A 25,877-nucleotide genomic window follows, 5' to 3' on the forward strand; every position below is an offset into this window, starting at 1 on the left:
GACATGCTAGATTTGCCAGAGCCAAGTAATCAGGGATGGATGGAACTCCCCACAGAGAGGAGCCTGGAGCATCATATTCTCCCACTCTGTGCAAAAGCAAACTAACAAAAAATCCTCCAGAACAACTAAGAATAAAAGGGAATGAAAGGGATAGTAGAAGTAAATAATTAATATATGATTCAAAGGTAGGGATATATTCATTACACTTGGATTATATTGTTTTTTTAAAAAAAAAACAGGTGCATACATATTGACATCAGAATGTTCTTTAGATGGATGCATTTCAAAGAACCGTGTATTTGAAAATATAACAATCTGAGACATAATGCCTGCAATGATGAGGTCTCCTGACTGATAATATTGGTGAAGAATATGAAGAGGGTCTAAAATAGAACATTGAGCCATAGGAATCTTGCATATACCCTGAGGCAGCAACACTACAACAAAGATTACAAATAGAACCATATTGCAGGGGAATAAAATCTTCATTTTGGAAAAGAAGCCATCTCTTCCCACACTATCATGAGAATTTCCTTGATCAGCAAAGCTTCACTGAAATGAGCACTCACTCAGCTGATTTATTGCCAGAAATATGCACTGTAAAGAACCTCTGTACAGAATGGCAGAGTCCTCTTTTTCTATAAGCTGAGGTCTGAGTTGCACAGTCTGCATTAATAAAATTATCTAGTCTTTGATCATAGTTTTACATGTGGCCACTGGAACTCCCATGGGATGGGGAGAAGAGGTTAACATTATTATAGGTAGTTGGATAATTACAGGAGAGATCATCACCTGCTGTGGGTTGTTGACTCGTTACAACATTGGGAAAATGTTTATCACATCTTAGCCAAAGTCATCTTAGTCATCCTTAGTGGAATGGCAAGAAAGTTATGAGACAGTGTGTGTGTTTGAGAGAGAGAGAGAGAGAGAGAGAGAGAACAAGCCTGAAAGAAAATGTGTCATAAAACATTAAGTGCAAACTATTTAACCAAATTGGGGGAATAACGTTTTGCACAACTTCCAAAATTGGACCAATTTCTCAAAGCTCAAACACTCTGTCAATCAAACAAAAATGTTATTCAGTAAAAGACTTGGTAAACTCTGATGTTATATACTTTCTAATATAAAATGAGTTAAAATATATTTATTTTATTATTTATTTTATTAATTACACTTTTATACCACCCCATAGCCGAAGCTCTCTGGGCAGTTTACAACATAAAATCAATATTCCATCACATTTGGTACAATTGATAGTAAAAGAAAACGAATATATCACATTTTAAATAAACATAACTGAACAATAAATCTCAAGCAATATGCATATCTTCAAAAACAAAATATAACAATTATAAAAATATCTAAACAAGAATAAAAGAAAACCATACATCACATTATAAAACATAAACTGAACAATAAATATCAAACAATATACATTTCATTAAAGCAGAACAAAAAAAGAATAACAATTGTAAAATATGTTTAATAACAGTTATAAAATATGTCTCAAAGTTCTCTACTGTCCCATTGTGCTTCTCCCCACCTAACCACCATCTTCTGTAACCAGTACCAATATATATGGTACATAATGTTTATAAAAGGGGAAAGGGGAAAAACAACAACAACCCAAACTTTATTTAAACTGTCAGTACTGGAGCTGAGCTAATTACTGGCCCACTGAGCTAATTACAGTGATGTATATGATTATGAGGATAGATGCTAACTTTTGCAGAGCATGAGTTCCAAGAGGCACCCTTAGCAGCAAAAATATGTCTCCCTGAGATCTGATCCCATGTTTAATCTTCTCCTCAGTAGGACACATGGGAGGTGGGTTCAATATGAGAACATTGAGTTATCATGAACAGAATCTGTGAGCCTTGTGTTGGTGATGGAGAACCTGTGGCCCTTCAGATGTCACTGGACTCCAACTCCTATCACCCTCAACCATTGAGGGGGGTTGATGGAGTCACAGAGCAGCAACATCTGATCACAGTATCTCCATCTCTGTCTTATAGTAAAATGAGAAAGAAGGCCAAACACAAATTGCTGCCCCATTCACTGGTGGCAAGCAGCTGTTTTCATTCCATTTCAGGGACTACAATTCACTGCCCCCTTCCCCCTCCATATACATATATATACCCAATTTGATTGGGTAAACTCCCTGGTAGATTGTGGGAATGCTGTGCCCATAATATATCTTGGCTTCAAAAAAGCTTTTGACAAAGTGCCCCATGATCAAGCTAGCTAAATGTGAGCTGGATGGAAAAAAATATTAAGTGGATACACAGTTGGCTACAGAATCGTACTCAAAGAGTGCTTATCAATGGTTTCTTCTCAAACTGGGGGGAGGTAACAGGAGGGGTACTGCAGGGCTCAGTCCTGGGCCAATTGCTCTTAAACATTTTTTGAAAATGTGCTTCCCATGTTTTCCAACAGAGGTATCTGTTTTAACTTCACAGAAAGATTCCCCAAACTAACATTTTCTACTGGCATCACTGATATGGTGACGGATGACTTTGAAGCAGTTAGTGTTATTATGGGAAGCACTTGTAGTTGTACATGGAGAAGTTCAGGCCATGATAAACTTGAGAATGATCCCTGTGGCTGCAGAATTTGAGAATATGCCAGTGAAGATGTTTAAGCTGTCTGTTTTAGGGATTTTATCTGATTTCTTTTTACTGTATTGTATTTTATTCCTTGCTGTGAACCGCCCAGAGAGCCATAGGCTAGGGGCGGTATAGAAATGGAATGAAATAAATAAAAATAAATAAATAAGATAAAGATCAAAGTTTGGGTGATGACAGCCCAGATAGAATTCAGATTATTTCCCTTTCAACAATGTTGGGGCATACAGTTCCTCCATGGTGTTCTATCCTTCACAACCCATTCAGAGGAGGTGTTGGGATTCCATAGGTTTCTTCAGATGAGGAGCCCCAATTCAGAAAAAGAAGATGGCTTCATTGAGGACTTCTGGAAACAGGCATTTAACTGTTATTTTCCCAAGAATGGCTTAGAAGAGATGGAGAGGAAAATCTGCACAGGGGAGGAGAAGCTAGAGACTCTTCCTGGATCTGTTTTTGAAATGACCATGTCTGGCCACAGCTACAGTGTCTACAATGCTGTGCATGCTGTGGTACATGCTTTGCGTACTATGTATTCATTTAAATTAAAACACAGAGCAATACCAGATAGAGAGAAACTGGAGTTTCTGTATCAACAGTCATGGGAGGTAATATCCTGACTGAAATAATACAGGAGAATTCATCATCACTTTATAAATAGCTCTTTTGTTGTCTCTTCCAAGGCTGGAGGTTTCTACCCTCCCTAATTTGCATAAGAAAATTGATGAATTGAAGGGTCATTACTTCTACTTATTCTTCTTCATTTGATACTGTTACAGTTGCTAATATTAATCTGCATGCAATTTTTAAATGGATCATGAACCAGATAATCACCCTGTTATGATATTGATGCATTTTGTATATCTCCATGATCCCCCTCTCCAATCTAGCTTCACTGCTTTCTGAGGCGTGTCTAATTCAACAACAGTGCCAGGGGAAAGGTTTCCTTTGATCAAAATGGTGAAATAGTAGTTTGGTTTGATATTATTTCAAAATCAGTCCTTTCAGAGAGTCAAAGTAGGAAATGACTCAATGGGCCCTCCAAGGAATGTGCTCACCATTCAAGTGGATGCCATCATGTGGCTCAACAGGTTTAACCAGGTAGGATCCATGATTATTTTAGGATGTGTCCAATCATTTCCCAGGGTTCAAAAACTGGTTCATAGTGCAAATATTGCAATGGAACTACTCTAGACAACAGATGATCTGTGGAGCCTTTTCATGATCTAAATTACCTCTGGATGCTGCTATTTGCTAAATTGATCAAAACAATGGGTAGAGCTTATGCTTGGCAGTCCCAGGTTCAATTCCTGACATATCTATGCACTCAAAAGGCCCTACCTGTATAGGCATTATACCAGCTTTTGAAGATGCACCCATTTACACAGACATTCTCTCTTTCTCGACCCAAATCTCCTGTTTTAATCACTGTATTGATTTAATGGAATTATTTTATGTATTTTAATTATGCTTTTTATGCAAACCAGTAATGTTTTCATAAAAATGTTCTTGAAAATGATGCCATGATGCCATAAACAGCATGAACCATGTCTTAAATGTAGACTCATTTTAGGCCCATGAGGTACGAGCTCATAAACATTTTTTTTCTGAATGTGGGCATATTTTCCCCCTTTCATTTATGAACCAGCACTGCCCCATTCACTGTGTAATGATAATTGTCATCCGGGTTATAGGAGGGCCAAGAAGGGAGCCATTTTGTTGCTATGATTGTCTACCATGTTCAGAAGGGAAAATTTCAAATCAGAAGTGTAAGAAATGTGGTGTACAATGTTTGTTCCCATCCCATGAACAGAATGAAGACACAAGAGACACAATGATATTGAAATAGGGGCACCAGTTTGTTTTTTCTTAAATTACAATAGGCAATCTGCAAATTAACTAGATATCTGACTGCCAGCCTCCCTTCCATCCCTCAGTGATAACCCTATCATAGGAGCTGGGAGATGTAGTTGTTCAAGAGATATTACACTGGCTTCAAGCAAAATGATGTGTTAAGGATGTTCTGGCAACATCATCAGTCTCTCCACCTAGAAGGAAGACCCGCTGGATCAGACATCATCAAATTTCCCACCTTTGATACCTCAGATCAAAAGTCTATGTATTCCAGAGACAGTCAATATGGTGTCCTCCAGATGTTGGCTGGGTCTGATGGGAGCTGTCCACATTCTTCTGCTACTGAATACGACATCTGATTAGCCAAGGCAGGAAGCAGGGTGTTGGATAAGATCATTGGTAAGCAATGTGAGCCCCTCTTGTCCAACATCCTGTTTCCTATCTTGGTTAACCAGATGTCATGGTATTTAGAAGAAAAATATTTATTGCATTTATTGCAAAGATTTATTGATTTATTTATGTCTTACTATAAAAATATATCAAGGCAATTTGCAATTACCAGTATCCATAGATAGCCTTGTCTTCAGTGAATTTGTCTAATCCTTTTTTAATGCTGTCTGTGTTGGTGTTCATCAACACATCTTGTGATAACTACTATTTATTTATTTAAGTATTTATAAACTGCACTTTCATAAAAGTACACCAAGGTGGCTTACAATATACAAAAACATCATTACAAAAATAATAAAAACATCAACAAATACTGCTTTGGTTGGAAGAAGAAAAATGTGAAAAGGTCTGTCTAAAAAGTTCAGTTTTCAAGAGATACCTGGAACAGGTATCTCTGCTGAACCTCTGTTGGTAGGGAGTTCCACAGGACAGGCCCTGCCACACCAAAGGCTTGGTCTCTGGAAGCCAAACAAACCTTAGAGGCGTGGGGAACCACCAAAAGTGCCCCATCAGAAGATCTCAGTGATCAATATGGAATACAGAGTGTCAGGCAGTCCTTAAGGTACTTTGGAGCCAAGTTGTTTAGGGCTTTGTGAATTAACACAAGTACCTTGAACCTGGCCTGGTAGCAAATTGGCAACCAGTGCAGCTCTTCCAGCAGTGGGGTAACATGTCAGTAATTTGCTTCTGTAAGAAGTCTGGCTGCTGCATTCTGCACTAGTTGCAGCTTCCAGACCAGATACAGATACCATTCTTGTGGGCTGTATAGTAATTTCAATGCTTGTTGTGATCAAATATTGATCAAGGAATCAGAACCAAAGTGCAGGTTACATTTTATATTCTAGGCTAAAACATTTGGTCTAGCTTTTTTCCCATGCTTGTGGGAAGGACTAAAATAGCTTGCTGAAGAATTACATGACATAGCTCAGTGCTAGAGCATCTGATTTGCATGTTGAAGGTCCACAGAATCTCTAGGTAGGGCTGGAAGAGATACCCTGTCTGAAAATCTGGAAGGTTGCTGCCAGTCAGTGTAGACCATACAGAGCTAGATGGACCAATGGTCTGACTCAGTATAAGGCAGCATCCTATGTTCTTATGCTTCTATTAGTTCTTTGAGGGTGCACAAGTTGCAACAGTTTCAGGTGAGGGGAGAACTACTTCCTGTTTTAAGAAGTTGGCCAAGGGCTATGCTTTCATTTGTTTTAAGCTTACCAAAAAGATAAGCTGCTACTTCAATAGGTGGCTTACTTGTACTTAGCAACTCAGCTGCCATTCTGTTTGAGCATGGGTCTAGAATGCTCAGGGGAATACTGCCTCTCAGTGAAGATAAATATAATATATAATTATTATGTAACTAGAAAAAAACCACTACATTTCCATTTCAATAATGAAATCATTACAACAGCAGAAAATATGGGACTAGAATCATATAAAACTAGACAAGATTGTTTTATTTCCTACTCTTCATTGCCAAGCCAATTTTTAAAAAAACAGCAATAATGAACAGGCTGGAAAAGTACAGGCCTGATTACCAGATCAAATACAATAATGCAATTAAAACAAAACCAGTTCAGACATGAATACCAGTGAAGGCCTGAGTGTACAAATGAATCTGTAGTTGCATCAAAAAGGCATAATGATTAGGTCATGAGAAGCATGTCCTTTTGCAATCAACAGGGCTTCCTTCCAAATTAAGCTGGCCCATAATTGCATATGTTTGATTATTTAACATTTCTTCTGACAAGCTGCCCTCTATTGTTCAACTCAGGCCTCAACATAATAATGTAACATTTGGGGGAAAAGATGCAGCCCAGTAAACCAAAACTGGAGGTCAAAATGGAGAAGATCTCCACAGCTACCATGTATTTCCCCTTGGTGCTCAAGTAGCTTGGAACAAAAGACAGCCAAAGAGTACAAAAGACCAACATGCTGAAAGTAATGAATTTGGCTTCATTAAAACTGTCAGGTAACTTCCTGGCTAGGAAAGCCACACTGAAACTCACAATAGCCAGAAAACCCATAAACCCCAAGACACAGTAGAACATGATAGTAGACCCTTCATTACATTCTAATATGATTTCTTCAGTCAATGAGTGGATGTCAAAATCTGGGAATGGGGGAGAGGTTGCTAGCCACTCTGTACAAATAGCAGCTTGAATAAGAGCACAGGAAAGAACAATAAAAATGTCCATTCTTTTTCCCACCCATTTTCTCACCCTGGATCCCGGCTTGGTGGCAATAAAAGCAAGAACCACAATAGTTGTTTTCGCCAAAACACAAGAAACTGCCATTGAGAAGATGATGCCAAAAGCAGTTTGTCGAAAGAGGCATGTCACCATCTTTGGTTGACCAATGAATAACAAAGTGCAAAGGAAACAGAGCAGCAGGGCTATTAGTAGAGCGTAGGTGAGGTTTCGGTTGTTGGCTTTGATGATGGGAGTGTCCTTGTGCTTAATGAAGATCCCAAGTACCAAAACTGTGACAATAGAAAAGAACATAGCACATATGGCCAAGCTGAATCCCAAAGGTTCTTCATAAGAGAGGAAGTTTATTCTTTTTGGAATGCACAAATCCTTGTTGTGGTTTGGATACTGATCTTCTGGGCATTGAAAACAGTCATCCATATCTGAAAAAGGAAGACTTTATTTTCTGTACATAAAAAGTAGAATAGTGCATTTGTGTAAATATATATTATAAAGCCACACAAGTGGCTATATGCTATAGCCAGCATGGATTTTTTGCATCCCACAATGCTAAATTGAAAATACCCCCATGTGGAAGAAAATATAAATAGCTTATCTTTTTTTTTTATTGCAAAAAGCTGACATGGAAAATAGCATTCTAAAGATTACAACGGACGAGAGATTTCTGATTGGGAGAGATAAGAAATCTTTTTGATGTATGGCTGGGATTATTTTTCCTGATCTACTTTTTTTTTGATGAATCTGCTCATTCTGTCTGCTACTAGCTATTTCGACGCTGTGAATTAAAGCCGTTCTTACACTTCAGGGCAGATAAGAGATAAGGGCTGTCTAGCGTGTGACGTTAGTTTGTTGGAAAGATTAACTCCTTTGTAACTGGTTAAAGAAATAAGCTGCTCTTTGTTTGGGACATTGAAAATTGAAGGAGTTTTGTTCCTTTGGCTTTAAGAATGTCAATTAAGAAGATCATGGATGTACAAGAAGGGACTTTATCTCTAGACATGTTTCAGAAAATAATGAATGGGATTAACTCAATAAAACACGAACTGAGAAATAATAGACAAGCGTGGAGAATTGAATTTCACGAAATGAGACAGGAGCTGAAAGAAACTCAGGATTCTATGAGAAAGGAGAATAAAGATAGATCTGGAAAACAAAAAAAGGATGAAACAAAAATTAAAGGCAAGGTTCAAACTATGGAGATTGGCTTAATTATGGACATGAAAAAAGATTTGGATTTCCTGGCTCTGATGGATCCTGGAGACAAATATTATAGTTTGGAATTCAGCGCTGTCCCTGAAGGAATTGAAGAGATTGGAGATAAAGATATTATCGGTTCAAAAAAATTCCTGGACTGGAAGGATTTGATGGAATTTGAAATGGAGAAAGTTAACAGAATTAATCCCTGTTTTGTGTCAATCTTCAAGAGATGTACTAGTGTATCATGTGGAAAAGAGGAACAGAGATGCGGCTTTGCAGCAATACTTCCGTGATATGTTCGGAATTCATGGCAAGAAAATATCTGTGATGGAGGAAATTCCTATCAGACTTATTATATGACTATGACAGCAAGATATTTGGATGCGTGGAGATGGAAGATGGACCTAATACGGATAAAGACAGAAGAGCGATTTGAAATTACTGGACTTAGTAGACTTGATGAGTTGGATTAATTGACATGTTTATTTAGGGGGGGAAATTGATTGATATATATCTCAAGGATTGGAAACTTCTCTTTGACTTTTTGTAGAAGATTAAAATGATATGATGTTAATGAGATTTGAAACCAATTAAGATAACCGCTGGAGGAAGGTGATTTTATAATCTATTAAGAGATAGGTTTGTTATATATTATAGATTTATAGCTGAACTATGACAAATCGGAAGTCAATATTTTTATATATTTTTTTCTCTTCTTTTCTTTTTTTATTGTATTAGTTATTGATTTGTGTTTTTTTGTATTGTTTTGGTTTTGAAAATTTGAATAAAAATTAATTAAAAAAAAAAGAAAATACCCCCATGTAATTCTGATGCTTCCCATAAGCTAATTTCAAAACAAAACCTTACAAAATGTATAGTCCTGAACTCAGAAAAGCTTGCTCAACAACCCTCTAAATGTTCATGGCAATACACAAAACAGTCAGAGAGAACTGAGAGTTCTAAGTGTAAAGAGAGGGGGGAAACCAAGAGCCCTTTTGGACTTTTTTCTGTCAGTTCTCATAATTTGTTGAAATTAATTAAACATCATCCAATTACAGGTACATGAGTATCTAAAACCCTGTTACTGACCTTGCCCCTTACTCTGACTTTCATCTTCTGCAGTTTAAAAGTTAAAAAAATGCCTGGCTGATTTTAATTAATTTAAGAAATTTTACATTAAACTTAATGATAAGGCTAGGTATGCTCAGTAAGAACCAACTGTCAATGTTCTAAAAGCCAGACACATCACTGCTTGGCTTGGCTAATCAGGGGACCACAGCCATACCAGACATTTATTTCACTTTAGGCACTCATGGCTTCCCCCAAAGAATGCTGGGAAATGTAGTTTCCTAGAATTCTTTGAGGGAAGCCATGACTGTCTAAAGTGAAATAAAGGACTGGTGTAGCTGAGGCAAGGAACAGCTTTGGTTTTAATTTGGGTGGAAATTATTCTACATGTGCCTACTTTTGAATAAAAAGATGGGGGAACCCTGAAAAGCAATGATACTGTTCACAGTATTTTCCTTTTGGAAAGTAAAGGGGCTTCCCTTCTGCCCAGTGCCCACCCACCTAATCTCCGCCCCTCCCCTACTCTTCCTGCCCTCCTCCTCCCTTCCCTGCCCCTCCTCAAGTCAGTTTCACCTGTCCTAAGCATGATAGCACAGATGTAAATCCCATTGAACTCAAACCCACTCTCTCCTTCTCTCTCCTATCCCCTCCCTCTTGCCCCTTCCCTTCTCCTTCATTTGCCTCTGTCTCCCTCCCCTTCCAACCTCCTCTTTCCCCCTCCCCCACCTTCCGCTCCCCTCTCCCCTTGCTTCCTCCTTCTCCTCTCCCCTCCCTCTCCTCCCCCTATGGTCAGTTTTACCTATCCTAACCATGAATGCATGGGAGTAAATCCTATTGAACTCAATAACCATGCAAATGATCAGACCTGCCCTTCTCCCCTCTCCCTCCTGCCTGCTCCCAACCCCCTCCTACCCTCTTCCTTTCTCTCCTCCACCCTTCTTCCCCTACCCTTGCCATCCCCTGTAATCAGTTTCACATATCATAAGCATGATTGGAGGGAAGTAAATCCCACTGAACTCAATAAGCATGAAAATGATGAATCCATTCTCAGCAAACTTGCACAGGATCCTATTTCTTACCTCCCAGATTAAAAAGCGGAGAAAATAACTAATAGGCAAAAAACCTTGCAGTTTGAGAATGTACTTATAGCCCACAGATATTTCTATCAAACTTTAAAAAGAAGGGAAATTGGACAGCTACAGTGAATGCACCAGGGGAGCAGGAGACCTGACCTCCTCTCTGAGATATTGGATTGCCCTACAAATTTGTCAAAATGCAAAGACAATTTGGGTTGGTCTTTCACAGTCCAATCCACTTCCTGTGTAGCTTGGAATAATTTGTTAACATGTGCCTCTGAGCATATGGTGAGTAGTGCATTGGGTTAGTGTTATTATGACTATGATTGTTTAAGTATGTCTTTAATCTGTTGTTCTGCCAGTGATTATTTATGGCTGCCTGGAAGACACATTCAGGCATGCTCCCTGTGGGTTTTTCTTCCTGTTCTTTCTTCTCGTTCTAGAATGTTCAGTAAAGAAAAAGCTGGCAGCAGAAAACTACTCTGCCTCTTGTGTCTTTTGCTGTAAAGGGCAGCAGGAGGACTTAACAGTGGCAACACCTGCAATCTGCCCAAATAACAGAAACAAGATATGTGCTATGCTGATCTGGTTTTAGCAGGGAGGAAGCAACAGTATTAAGATACAGCTGATATAGTTCAGATAGTCACTTTAAATATGTTTGATTTACTTTGCAATTTTACTGAAGTTTCCTATAGTAAATTATTTTCTTTTCCTTCTGTTTCTTGAATATGTGAAGCACAGCAACACTGCAAAATACACACTAAAAACTCTAAAAATAATTGTGGAATAATAGTACTCACTATTCTGCAGAATAGTCTCCAGTGGACATCTGGAGTGTCTCAGTTTGCACAAGATAAAACAGTTGGATGTAAATATATATTCTAGCAAATTTCCAGGTGTGCTCTAAGTTTTTAATTGACTATGCCCACCTTTCCTTAAATGAAGTGGTCTAAACACAGCAGCCTCAACACATGCATCTTTGGGCAGGCCACATTTGTTTTTTTCCAACAGCAAGAGTCATTGCTTAAATAACAACATACTATAATCAGTCTGATTTTACATCAATCTGCAGTTTCAGATTCAACTGTTAATGCACCCAAAATAGAAATAGAACATAACCTCCAGTTTGAAACACAAAAGGCTGTCTTCACCATCATATGACATTGACCAATAAAAAGCTGTTGAAATTAATAAAACTAAATCTGACACAGATTTCTAGGATGAATAATGCGAGAAATATAATTTTCTAGGTTAGATTCTCTGTAGAAACAGTAGTAACACAGGAAAGGAGCAAAGTAAGAAGAATACCAGCAAACATACAAATATGCAATTCTTCATCTTTGGAGATGGCAGGTGTTGCAACCACTCACCATATGCTTAGAGGCACATGTTACCAAATTCTTCCAAGCTACACGGCAAGTGGATTGGACTTTGAAAGACAACCCAAATTGTGTTTCTGTTTTGACAAATTTGTAGGGCAGTAGAATATCTCAGAGACGAGGTCAGGTCTCCTGCTCCCCGGTGCATTCACTATAGTTGCCAAATTTCCCTGCCTCGTAAAGTTTGATAGAAATATCTGTTGCTATAAGTACATTCTGAAACCACAAGGTTTTTTTTGCCAATTAGTGAATTAATATGCCCTGAGTGACAGCTGCAAATCAATATCAGAAAGGGACAACTGTTCCCTGCTCAAAAAATCATATTGTCAAGCTTTCGTGCTCAGGGATAATCTAGACACAACCCAATTCATAGTGCTACTGTGAACAAGGAAAGGCTATCCCCATAACTAGGTGTTTTCTACAATTTAATTCAGAGTTCCACTTTGTAGTTAATGAAATGATTCAGAGGAACACATCAAATACACATAAATGGAATATGAGTTGGATAGGGTGTGTGACTACTCCAAATGTTAGGAATAGGCTTCATGTGGCTTGGCCATTGGAGGTAAGGCATGATTATATCTTCTTAAAGTGGAGGAGAAAGAAGATTCAGACTAAACTTGTAAGTACCCAAAGGCATCTGTTACAATAAAGGGTGCCTTACCTACACCAGTATCACACAGCTTCCAGGACTGATATAGCCTGGGACAATGCACACCTCTGGGTCATGTTGGACTCATTGACTCCCCTTCCACAGTATCTCAACAGGATATTGTAGAGTAGGATATGGTGCAGAAAAGGCCTAGGAAACTGTCAGAGGGCTGGAGTAATTGTCCAATGAAAAACAATTACAACATTTGAGTCTATTTAATATGGGAGGCAAGTAAGGAGGGATATTATAGATGTGTACAAAATTAAGCATGTTTTAGTGGAAGCGGATAGAGAGAATTGTTTATTCCTCTGTCAAAACTCTAGAACCTGGGATCATCCAATGAATCTGACTGGTGGAGATTCTGGACAGACAAAAGAAAGAGCTACTTCACACTCACATTGTTAAACAATGAAATAGCTATCACAAGATATAGGCATGGTCACCAGCTTAAATGGCTTGAAAAAAGGCATGTTGTAGCTCAAGAAGAGACCATTTATGCTCCAGAAAGTCCCAGGTTCAGTGTATAGGTTCTAAAGACAGAACTGGGAGAGACTTCTGCCTGTAGAGTCTCTGCTGGTCAATAGACAATACTGAGCTAGATAGACTATTTGTCTGACTTGGTGTAAGGCAACTTCCCATGCTCCTATGTCCTAAGGAAGATGAGGAAATGTTTGGTTTAGATGCAACTCCTTCAGTTGCAGGCTCTATCACCCTGCTCCCAAGATGATAGGGTTATGGAAACTGCACTAGTGGGGAGGATGCGTGTTAAGTTGCAGATCAGTCTTTATAATGAATTAATATGTTTCCCTGTTTCAGTTCAGATGTGTTTTTTGTCTTTATCATGAGCATGGGATGGGAACAAAACAATGAAGATGACAGTTCTTACCTTTCATGTCTGAAATCATCCCTTCTGTACATGGAAGGCAATCATAGCAGCAAAATGGCTCCCCTTCCTTCTTGGCCTTTCTGTAACCTGGATGACAACTTTCATTACATAGGGAGCGAGGCTGGGCCTGTTCATAAATGAAAAAGGAAAACATGCTACTATTCCCAAAAATAAGCTTGACAGCTTTCTATTATCTTTATTAGAGAATTTGGTGGTCAAGAAATAGGTTGGTGCTATCATGGCATCATTTTTAGAGAGTCTTTTTTTTAATGCGACCTCTGAGAGTACATCAGATATCCATATAATACCATAACATTGTATCCCTCCTCCAAAAAATAATGAAATAAACAACCAATTGATTGTAATAACCAATCCACCATAAACTGGTCAAGAACATCGCATAACATGCAATTATATACATATATGGGAATATAGGACACTTTTACTTGGCATCAAAAACCTAGTAATTTCTGTCCCAGGCAGGCATCATTAGGGAGATAATTCCATAGATGGGGGTGCACCACCAAAAAGGTCCTCCCAGTGTCATCACCCTCCAAAACTCTCTCAGAGGACATACTTAGAGGTGGGCCTCAGATGTTGATCATGGGCTATGAGTAGGTTCATACTGGGAGAGGTATTCTGACAGGCATTGGGTCCCAATCTGCAAGGGTGGATAGGCTAAAACCAGCACTTTCCTTTGGCTCAGAAACATATAGGCAGCCAATGCAGTTTGACCACAGTATGTTTGCATTAGCCACTGCCCTCATGCTTTTAAGACCTTCCAGGTCCAGGGAGAGTTTCTTCAGGACTGGTCGTATTTCTGCCTCTTTTAGGCAGCTCAGGACCCTCATGTAAAGAGGCATTAACCACTTCTCTGTCTCAGCTGGATGTTGCTTCCCTGCCAGATTTAATAAGCAATGAGGGGCAAGGAACCAGTGTACAAGTGGTTGCATGAACCTGATGAGGCACCTTGTTCTTGTCCACCAAGTCATAAAAACAAACACTAGATTCATCTGCTATAATGGTAGGAACTAGTCTAGTACTATGTCTAAAATGAAATTCCAGAATTTCAGAGCTAGTTCAATATTTGAACATTTAAACCAGTTTTTGAACCCTGAGAAGTTATTGGATACACCCTAAAATATTCATGGAGTTTACCTGGTTAAACCTACTGGGCCATGTGATGGCATCCTCTTGGATAGTGAACACATTATCTGGGCAACCCATGGGATCCATCTTTCCAAGTTTGACCCTATGAAATGACTGGTTTGGGAAGGTGACCCAGTTGATGATATCAAATCCAGCTTCTATTTCACCATTTTTGTTAAAGTAAACTGGTTCCCCTGCACTGTTGTTAAATGAGATGCTTCTCAGAAAGTGATGGAGCTAAAATGGAGATGTATGATTCAATATTTCAACAGGGTGATTTTCTGAGAGCTATGCTTTATGGTCCATGCTATGGTTTACCGTAGGTAAATTTTAGTAGTTGTAATATCATACAGTAGTAGAAGCAGAATACGTAGAATCAGTAGTAGTAGCAATACAGCATCTAAAAGGCTATTGTAATTATTACTTCCTCTAAGTGAACTCATTTGAGAAAGAAGAGTGAAATAGTAGTGAGTTTGGGAAAAGACTGAGTTTTGCACAACTAACTTTTCCCTTTTTTTTATAACAGCCAAGGAGACTGCAACATTTGTTTTAAACAAAATTGTAATTTGTTTTAAACTGTTTTTAATAATGCATTTTATATTGTTGTGATGCAGCCTGGGCCCTACTGATGAAGGGTGGGTAATGAATGTAATACAAATGCTAGCAACAACATTTTCTTTCAAGTCCCACATCATTATCTTCATACAATGTGTAGTACCTAATGCAGCTGTTCCCAAACTATGGTTTGTGGACTACCTGTTGTCCCCAAGCTTCATGCAGGTGGTCCACAGCGTGTGTGCATTAAATAGTCATATTAATTTTTATTGTATTGTAATGCTCCTTTTATTTTTTATTTCTTACATTATATTTTATTGTATTAAAATTTGAATTCTATACAATGTATTTCTATATGAAAAACAAAATAAACATCATACAGCATCTAGCAGAGTGCATTACAATTGCTACAACAGGCAGAAAAAATGGTCTGCCAAAATGTGGTCTGCCAAGACCTTCAGCATTTTCAGGTGGTCTATGGGGAGGGACCACTGATTTAGTGTGTTGTTGATGATGGTAGTGGTGATTTCATTTGCCTGCTACAAACCAAATGGCATTCAAGAAATGTCAGTTTCCCACTAACCATTGTAATGTAATATGCATGAAAACAAAATTGGGAAAGTGAGAAGTATAAAAAAACCACAATTTTTCACATGGCTGCTAAGTGACGAGAAATGTCTAAGTGACCTGTAGTGCTTCTTAGGAAAACTGTATGGACCCTTGTAAGAACTACAGCTTCCAGGGCCCCCTTCACTCAAGCATGCTATTAGCCTACAGACTACATCCAAAGTAGGATTCCCTCAAGAAGAGGAGGATCCTTGTCTGCATCTGTGAAGTGCTAGACAGTATAAAACTCTAGCACTGGGAGAGAGGGAGAGCATTTCTGTACAATTATGATGCATTCTTCTCTAATATTCTAATTTGGACTTTACCTGCCATGGATGTTGATTCAGAATTTTGTGTTGCTCTTTATCTGTTCTGTGTTTGAACTGGAATAAATGCATAGTATATAAAGCATGTGCCACATCATAGACAGCATTATAGATGCTGTAGCTGTGACCAGTCATGCTCATTTCAAAAACAGACCCAGGGAGAGTTTCCAGCTTCTCCTCCCCTGTGCAGATATTCCTCTCCATCTCTTCTATTACAAGTTTGGAAAAAGAACAGTTAAATGCCTGTTTCCAGAAGTCCTCAATGAAGCCATCTTCTTTTTCTGAATTAGGGCTCCTCATCTGAAGAAACCTAAGGAATCCCAACACCTCTTTTGCATGGGTTGTGAAGGATAGAGCACCATGGAGGAACTGTACGCCCCAACATTGTTGAAAGGGAAGTAATGTGAAATCTATCTGGGCTGTCATCACCCAGACTTTGGTCCTAGTCTTCATTGGTAGATCTTCGAATTCTGCAACCACAGGGATCATTCTCAAGGTTATCATGGCCTGTATTTCTCCATGTACCACCACAACATTGGCTGTGCTTCCCATAATAACACTGATTGCTTCAAAGCCTTGTCCTATCATGTCATTGATGTTACTGGAAAATTGTACTTTGGGGAATCTTTCTATGAAGGCAAAACAGATACCATTCTTGGAAAACATGGGAAGCACATTTTCTATAAACCTCTCTGTATTGTTCTCATCCTGAGAAATCACTCCAATCCATGTCCACCTGAAATGCAACAGCAACTGGAGAATCCCCTGATATTGATGGGTCCCACTTGGGAACATCTTATGAAAGAACACATCTTGAACTTTACTGTTAATTACTGGAGAAGATCCATATATGAGCTAAAACATAAAAAAGGAGGGAAGAGATATTTAAAAAATGAAATACTTTTCTCTGGGTGTGTGTTATTTTTGTGTTGTTGTTTTTATTGCCACTTTTGCCAAATTATGCTGCCTGTCCTCAAACATATACTTCACTTTAAATCTATGAGTTCATTGTATATTTTACAAATCAGGAAAATCCACAGGTTTCCTAACTTCTGTGAATGCAATGACATTATAAAGGGCCGGCTCAAGTCTTAGAAAACATATTGATACAGACTTTCAGTCAGAACAATGTGTGAAAAGCCCTGCTGGACCAGGCCGAAGGCTCATCAAAGTCCAGCATCCTAGTCTTATAATGACCAACCAGATGATCAGAGCAGCAACATTCTCTTTACTTGTGATCTCCAGGAACTGGTATTCAGAGGCCTATAACCTATGATTAGGGATTGAGAGGTATCCATTTATACTGGCTTATGCATGTAATTTGGTGATTCCAACCTGATGAAGCTAGTGCCCTCTGAGCCACTGGATTCCAGGCATGGCTAAAAGGTGCCTAATGGCCTGATCTCATCTCAGGTTCTTTGGGCATTTTATTTCTCAAGTTTTTTTTAAAAAGCCTGAATAACTATATGCAAGAATAGATGCAAAAATTACATGTTTTATGTATAATATGCATAGAAGAATCAAGCTCCCATGGGATATTATATTACTGCAGCTAAATTTTCTAAGTATTTTAACAGAGTTATATGCATCGTGTGCATCTATTTATGTGCTGGTTACTTTGAGAAACCTGGAGTGAATATATGCATAATACACATATAATTTACAAGATCTGAACAGGGTGGCTCATGACAGATGCTATTGGAGGTCGCTGATTCATAAGGTCGCCATAAATTGTAATCGACTTGAAGGCACATAACAACAACAATGCATGTAATATTTTATGTATAATGATGCATTATGTATTTATTTAAGGCATTTAAATACTGCTTAATCATTTGCATTTCTAAGTGGAGTACATTAAAATAATCCATGGAGAGAATAAGACAATACAAATTAATCATAAAACTAAGCATAAAACTGAACACTACCTTAAAATGCCTGCTGGAATAAGAAAGTTTTTGTCATGCAGCTGAAGGTCAGCAAGGAGGGTGCCTGTTTAATTTCAGGTGAAAGGAAGTTCCACAGGCTTGGGCCTATTATGAGTAGTATGCAATAATTGTTTGTATTTTTAGCAGAACCAGTAAACAACATCTCATCAAGATCAAGGAGCAAGACAGGAGTTATAAAAAATACTGTATACTGTATCTATGTGAATGAGCTCGGCATTTAGACTTTCAGAAAAAAATCATCCCTACCTATGATACTGGTAGCACACAACCACCACGTCTATTAGCAATTTTTGATCAAGGACAGAGAACATTAACTATGCGTGCTTCACGTGTAATATATGAATCGCAGCTTGAAAACATTGGTTCTAAGTCTATACTTCTTCCTACTTTTCTTGTGTTCTGCTGCTTCATGGACCTCAAGGTCCAATTTGGAATAGGGCAATTTTTCAAAAAGGGGTGGAATCTCTGTCCAAAGTGTGAGCTCAGTATTGGGGGAAAAAACACAGCATACACCTCATTTCAAGGGAACCCATTTCTGCATTAAGTCTTGAAATGTCTCATAAATGTAGATGCCATCTCCATTTAATTCCCCCTCCTCTCTCTCCACAAGTGAAAAATGAGGGGGATTTGGCAAGTAGTTAACCCAGTTAACCACCATGTATGTAATTACCATGTATGGATGTAGTGCCAGGCATGTAGACATGTTTTGAATTCTCATTTGTGATTAGAGTAGATAAGAAAGAGGCAAGGCATGAGTTGAACTAGGGTCACATTTAATTACAAGAATATTTGCAGAGGGACATAAGAGTGTGGGAAACAGATTGAACCTGAAATGTCTTGGGCAAGCCGACTCCTCCCAAGTCGTATCCCTTTAATAGAACCATACCATTAAGGGCAGCTTTCCTAATGCATTCCCTCCTGGGGGCCCACAATTTTAACTGTGTGATGCAGATCAGCTTCAAAGACACTCTGTTTTCAGACCATAGGTCCCACAACCCTGATGAGCTGGTCTCTGGGCATGCCTATCCCAGTTGGTGCTGACCCACGACAGAGCCTTTTCAGTAGTGGGTCCCTGTTTGTGGAATGTCCTCCCCAGTGAGGTTTGTCTGACTTCATCACTATTGACTTTCAGGAAGAGCTTTAAACAATTCCTGTTTACCCAGGCATCTGATGGCTAAAGGGGACTGCTTCTGGCAACCTGGAGATCACTGGGTGGAAGAATGTTTTTAAACTGTAGCTGTGTTTACAGTTCTAAGTTTTAACATTCTAAGTTTTTAACTGTTTTTAGAATGCTTTTCTTTTTGTTGCTGTTAAATTGTTTTATGTTTGCCACCCTAGGCTCTTTTTTTGGGGGGGGAGGGCAGTATGTACATTTAATAAATAAAGAAACAATCTCTAAGGGCCTGATCTCATCCCAACCAATTTACTGTCCTGAACCTCCTGCGAAAATGTGACCAATTCACCACCTAACTGTATATCTGAATGCATTCAGTACAGAGGATTGCATTTAGTCTGACTCAGAATAGACTCATTTGCATTTAATTAGCATGACTAACTTAGGTTTATTAATTTCAGTGGGCTTCCTCTGACTGGAATTAAGTTGGATACAACCCAGCATAGACCAAAAACCAAATTTGCTTCCATTGCCAATTTTCAGGCAGGCAAAGAACTCCTAATTTATTTATATTTATTATTACATTTATATCCCACCCTTCCTCCCAGCAGAAGCCCATGAGATCTAAAGTAATTGGCAAAAACCTGTATTGCAGTCAAGGATAGATAGGTGCTGGAAATCTGAAGAGGAAGAGCAGGGCTGGGTGTGGGCTTTTATTGGGGCTGTGCTCCATATCCGGCCATGCCCCAAGCCGAACTGGGCCTCTTCTGAGGCTTTTAGGCCTTCGCCAGCTCAGGTTCAGATAGCCCTGGATTGCTATAGGTTGGGTATGGCAGCCCAGCATGATCCAGGGTTATCAGGGGGTGGGGCATGGGGGTGCACAACAACATACAACTGGCCTCTTAGGTGGCTCTCTGACAGTCCAATTATGTCTTCCTGTCAAAGCCAGTGTGCCAAGAAAGAGGCCGGTGTCGGGTGTGACTAGGCCTAAGGCCTGGCTTTAACTCTTCCCTGCTCATGCTCTCATGGGATCACCTGAGATTGCTAGCAGTCCTGTGAAAGCAAGCATGCGTGGGCAGAGGAATATCTGGGAGATGTGCATCACTCCAAAAATGCACCTGGCTCCAGGAGCAAAGCGTTTCTTGTGTAGTGCTCACTGCACCTGTCTTCTCTCGGGGTGGCAAAGGAGATGCAGTGTCTCTTTCTTCCCACCTCCTGACCATATTTTTAATTAAAAAAACACACCCTTAAACCCACCCCTGAATAACTTTGGTGACGGATCTGGGGCAGGGTGAGTGGTCCCATCTTCAGGGCCCGCAGATCAAGGCTGCAGGTCAGATCAGGAGGCCCTTGCTTTTATACCTCTCCATATAAACAATGTTGGCATGCCTTGCCTCCTCCCCCACTTAGCCACAAATGGTACTCCCCATGGGCAGAGTCAGTGCCAGCCAGTGGTGTGGCATTCTTTTTTCTATTTTTTGAAGGATCAGGATACTCAGATAGATTTAAAAGAGGATTAGACATACATGGCTATTAATGGCTAGCAGCCATGATAGCTATGCTCTGCCTACACTGCTAGAGGCAGCAAGCTTCTGAATACCAATTGCTGGAAACTTCAGAAGGGGAAAGTGCTCTTGCACTCAGCTATTTTTTGTGGGCTTCCCATAATGTGCATCTGGTTGGCCACTATATGAACAGGATGCTACACTAGATGGGACATTGGCCTGATCCAGTGGGGCTCTTCTTGTGTTCTTATGTTCTCTACCTGTAGTATTTTTAGTTAATGTACTGTAGTGCATACTGCAGTGTAAACCCTACAATGTCCCTTCAAAATTCAAAATGTACAATGAGGATTCATTCCCTAGATTTTGATCTTACTTGTGGAATCTTGTAGATACACAGAATGTTTGCCATTTGGAGGGCAATATTTGAGTTGGGTCCCCCAATAACTGCTACCGGAGTATCCTCAGAGTCACACTTGTAGTTAGGGATGAATCTGCCTCGCCTGGAGAGAAGTTCCATTGAAGCAAGATAGGTCCAGGTTTCACTGAAATGGCTATTATAGATGTGGAAGCCCAGGGTGACATTGGACAAGATTTGGGGATTTTCATTCACCTCCTTTACAGCAAATGCTAAGGCCAGGATGTGCTGGTAGAACTGAGTCATTACCCTGCAACAAACTCAAGTTATTGATTAGGATATTTGCTTCATTTCATTGCACTAAAATTGATTTTATGGCCACAGGTCAGTGAAGTGTGAAGAAATGTTAGGCTCTTCACAGCAGCAGGAACTGATGATAATTTACTTACCATTGCTCAGTGATGTATGGGGTTAATATAACTGTTGTACCTATTCAGACAATGGGTTTTCTGTCCCCATTAATTGTGTTATCACTAATTGTGAAGGATCTCTGTGACTATTTTGAAAACATTTAAGAGCTAATTGTATTGCCACAGAGTGTACCTGTTGTAATGAGTTAAAATTAAAAATGTTATAGTGGAATAAAATCAAATAATGTTAAATGAAACATATGCTTGCCTCCCTTATGAAAAAGTACGGGAGTTTTTCCGCTTATCAGCTTCATTCGCAATTAAAAATGTTGTTCCCAGCTTACCAGACCAAAGGTCAAGGATAGAGGAAGTTTGGAGGGAGAACAGAGAAGTGGACCAGAATAGACAGATACTGAGAAATCAAACAATGATGTATTTCTGATTAGCTATGCATTTCTAATGATATGTATGTGACGCATCTATAGCCTATAAATATGATGGCTGTCAGCAATTCTGGAGAGTCACTTAAGAGTGGCCCTCCCTTTGCAAAGGTTCAATAAAGGCAAGTATTTGCGGTACTCTGGTCTCGTCTCTATTCCTTATTGGCATCTTAGGGAATATAGAGTTCCTATCAGTCTGGCCTCCATTCAGGCCTGACTCCTTTTGTAACATACCTTTAGCACTTCACTGGCATCCAGCTTCTGCAACTTGGTCTCTTTACTAGGGGTGTGAATAGACTCAGTGTGGAGGCTGAATAATGAGATGAATTGGGATTATTTGGGGGTCTTTGCCACAAGCCAATCAATCTTTATTATGGTTAATAACCAGCATAGAGAGCATCATGGAAATCACATAAAACATATCTATCTATCTGTCTGTCTGTATGTATGTACAGTATATGAAATGAAATAACATAACGTAGATAAAATATAATTGTTTAAACAGCAATATTATAGAAGTCACAATCATACAGCAAACTCAAAAAGGGGAGATTGTAAGATCGCTAAAGTTTTATACACTGCTGCACAAAATTTAGAATTGGCCTCCACAGTCTCTGTTAAAGTCCTTATCTTGGAAGACAATCTTACTCGGCCATGAGTGATGGTCAATGAAATGCACAAAATTTAGCTACACAAAGAGAAGGAGCTGCATTCTGATCTAAAAGCAGTAAATAATGTAGAATGCACCTGATTGCCCTGTCAGTTTTAACAGAAGAGGTTGAATAAAAAAAGCATAGATCATGGTATAAAAGAACAAAGGAACATGGGTTACTGATTTAACCTCTCCAGAATCACAGGGAAACATCGTAATAAGGGATTATTTAGTGTCTGCCCTCCAAAACTGTTGAGGGAAGGACATTTAGGTATGCCAATGTGAGGACTCTGCAATGCTTTTGGATTGAGAACACACATAGATAGTTTTCTGGTTTATTTGGCTGGAGTGTTCTATCAATTAACGTATAATTTGAGGTGGAACCTAGATTGTGAAGGTATTTAACATCTACAATGCATTCCCTCAGAATAACTCTGGATGTTACATATTAGAAAGAAATGAGGTAAACCAAGGGGGTCCATACAGCTAAGGTTCTCAGGACAGGTTTTGCTTCCATAGTGCCTGGAAATCATCATGTAGAGTTAATGGGGGTCAGCCAGTTGAAAAGAAAATTAACTTCAGCCAGAAGTTAAAGATGGCAAGCCAGGCCTGGATTTAGCCTCCACCCAAGTTAAACTATGATGTTAATACTTACCCCAGTTGGATTATGCCACCCTCCAGAAAGACTCATGTTCTTTCCCCACCCTATTCCTTTCCATTTTTGTATTTCTCTCTCTTTTGCTTGGTCTGTAGGCTTTGTAAGAAGTAAGGATCTCTAAAATGTTGTTTGTGGAGTAGTGGCAGCTAGTGGCTCCAATGTCAGTGAGGCAGTGGAATCTGCTCCAGGTTTTAGTCCAAACTTTCAAAGAGTTGTCCAAGGTTCAAAGTAAAACCCAACACAGATTCCACTGCCCCACTAACATCAGAGCCACCTTTGCTGTAGAGTAACACAGAGCTTTAGATGATTTATTTGTTAAGCAGAGCAGCGGAAGATTTTCGATTGTGGCCCCCACCCTCTGGAATTCCCTTCCTTTTGGTCTCCGACATGCTCCCTCCCTGATGGGTTTTCGCCAAGCCCTAAAAACCTGGCTATTCAGGCGGGCCGATGGGATTGGGGAGGATTAATTTTATAAGGTTTTAAATAGAAATTGGTTTTAAATTGATTATGATTGTGTTTGCTTGTATTTTATTTTGTATTATGTACTGCTCTCTATTATTGTAAGTCGCCTAGGGTGTCCACTAACCTGGACAGATAGGCGACCAACAAATAACATTTATTATTATTATTATTCTTTAAAAAAATGTTCACAGCTTCTTCAAGTTTTTTTTTAAAATGATGTCCTACTTTAATGAAAGAAGCCCCTAAAAGTCTTCAGAACTCCATAAGCAGGCTTACTATCTAGCCAGGAAATTCTTAAACTATGGATGCAACTTCCCACAAAAAGGGAATTGGCACATTAGATGCATAGCCATTTAGAAAGGACACTAGAACTACTGCGAAGAAAAAGGTAGTCATCCTCATCCTCATAGGGCAAACACACAGATTCATTACAGGTGTATATGTTTCCTTTTTTAAAAAAAACCCAACAACTTACACATGGTCATCAGAAAGCTCCTTTGATGGATGTTTTTCAAAATTGATGGTATCTGAGAACATATAAACCTGAGACAAAATGCCCGCAATGATGTGGTCCCCTGGCTGATAATATTGGTGGAGAATAGGAGGAGGGTCTCTGATGGAACACTGAACAATAGGAACCTTGCACACAGCCTGAGCCTGCATCACAAGCAGCAACACCACAAATCCTACCATCTTGCAGGAAATCCTACCATCTCGGAGGCAATCTTCTCTCTCCACATTGTCATTCAAGTGCCCTTGGGAAGGAAAGCCTGACTGGTATGGCCACTCAGTCAACTGATTCAAAGCTACAACTGTGCTGTGTGAAGTATAATTCCTTTCCATGTTGTCATTTGATTGTCTACATGTAGCACAGCCTGACCTGAATAGCCGTTTTAAACAAGTATTCATGTCTTCCAATGTTGGTATTAAAGGTTTCCTGAGTAGACTTTACTCAGGGATGTCAGTCAGTAGATGGTCACTCACTTAGTTCAGGTTCAAAGAGAATTGTACTGTGTTAAGAATGAATGATGAGACTGCCAGAGCCCTGTGTGTCTATAGCACATGCTCTAAATGGTTCAGGAAGTATTCATAGCATCATTTAATCTTAGTCTCCAGTGTTACATGTGACCAGGGATGGGAACAGCAGAAAAAGAAATAATTACAATTAATTTGATAATTACATGGGAGATAATCACCTGCCCAGTTTGTAACTTCTCTCTGACACTGCAAAAGAAAACATACAGTATTTCACAAATACCATCCAAAGTCTTCTCTGAGCCTCCTCAGTGGGAGAGGAAGAAAGTCATAATGAGCCATTCGGAGGCTGGACGAGAGAGAATCTTTAGAAAGCTGAGGTCTTAAAAAATATGACCATAGCAAAAGAAAAAAAGAGACTCCTTCACAACACATTCATTCATAGATGTGCAATAAACTTCTGCACAAATTACAAATGGGACCAGGTTTTCAATAATGGAATACCTACAAATCTGAATAGAAACTTCAGTTGTCAGGGAGCTATCACCCCCCATATGTATTTCCTGCTTCAGAACTCTACAGTTGTGTCTTATGTTTATTCTGTTTGCTATAGCAAATGAATTAGTAAATGAATTCATGTTGGAATGGGTGATCTGTGGTCTGTGGGCCATATCTGCCCCCCACAAGGGTTTAGTGGCCTCCAAAAATCTGCCCCTCTATTTATACCTTAAAAAATACATTGGGTTGCATTCAACTAAGTCCTACTCAACCTAGATGCACTGTAATTAATGACCCTAAGTTAGGCCTCATCTGCACTATACATTTAAAGCTGTATGCTTTCAATATTCATGGTTTCTCCCAAAGAATTCTAGGAATTGTAGTTTATTTTTTTTTTCAATAATTTTTATTCAGATTTTCATAAAACATACAAGACAAAATCATAAAACATTCAAAGACAAAAAAACAAAATCAAAAATAGTTAAACAAAAAGAAAAAAAGAAAAGAAGAAAAAAAAAAAACAAAAATAAAAAATAAAGAGTAAAATATTGACTTCCCATTTGTCAAAGATCAAATCAGTTATAAGTCTATAATATATAGCAATCCTGTCTCTTAAGTCATATTATAAAATCACTTTCCTCCAGTAGTTATCTTACTTAATCATCAAATCTCATAAACATTACTTTATTCTTTCCACAAAAAGTCAAAGAGAGGTTTCAATTCTTTAAGAAATATATCTATCAATTTTTTTTTCCAGATAAGCATATCGATTAATCCATCTCATTACTAATTATGATAATCTTATTGTCATAACCATAGTCAAAATAAACATTTCA

General features: G+C 38.9%; 1 protein-coding gene across 1 annotated transcript; it reads right to left on the reverse strand.

The window, feature by feature from the left end:
• Nucleotides 1-6,646: 6,646 nt before the first annotated feature.
• Nucleotides 6,647-24,138, reverse strand: LOC133366233 (vomeronasal type-2 receptor 26-like). Its single transcript, XM_061589098.1, has 5 exons — nt 24,044-24,138; nt 20,965-21,256; nt 16,024-16,878; nt 13,388-13,514; nt 6,647-7,551 (listed from the first exon to the last, which is right to left on the reverse strand). The coding sequence occupies exons 1-5, from the start codon at nt 24,103-24,105 to the stop codon at nt 6,647-6,649; spliced, it is 2,241 nt and encodes a 746-aa protein (XP_061445082.1). The 5' UTR covers nt 24,106-24,138.
• Between the last annotated feature and the right edge of the window lie 1,739 nt (nt 24,139-25,877).

This window comes from Rhineura floridana, chromosome 11, assembly GCF_030035675.1.
Source record: "Rhineura floridana isolate rRhiFlo1 chromosome 11, rRhiFlo1.hap2, whole genome shotgun sequence".
Classification (NCBI taxonomy): domain Eukaryota; kingdom Metazoa; phylum Chordata; class Lepidosauria; order Squamata; family Rhineuridae; genus Rhineura; species Rhineura floridana.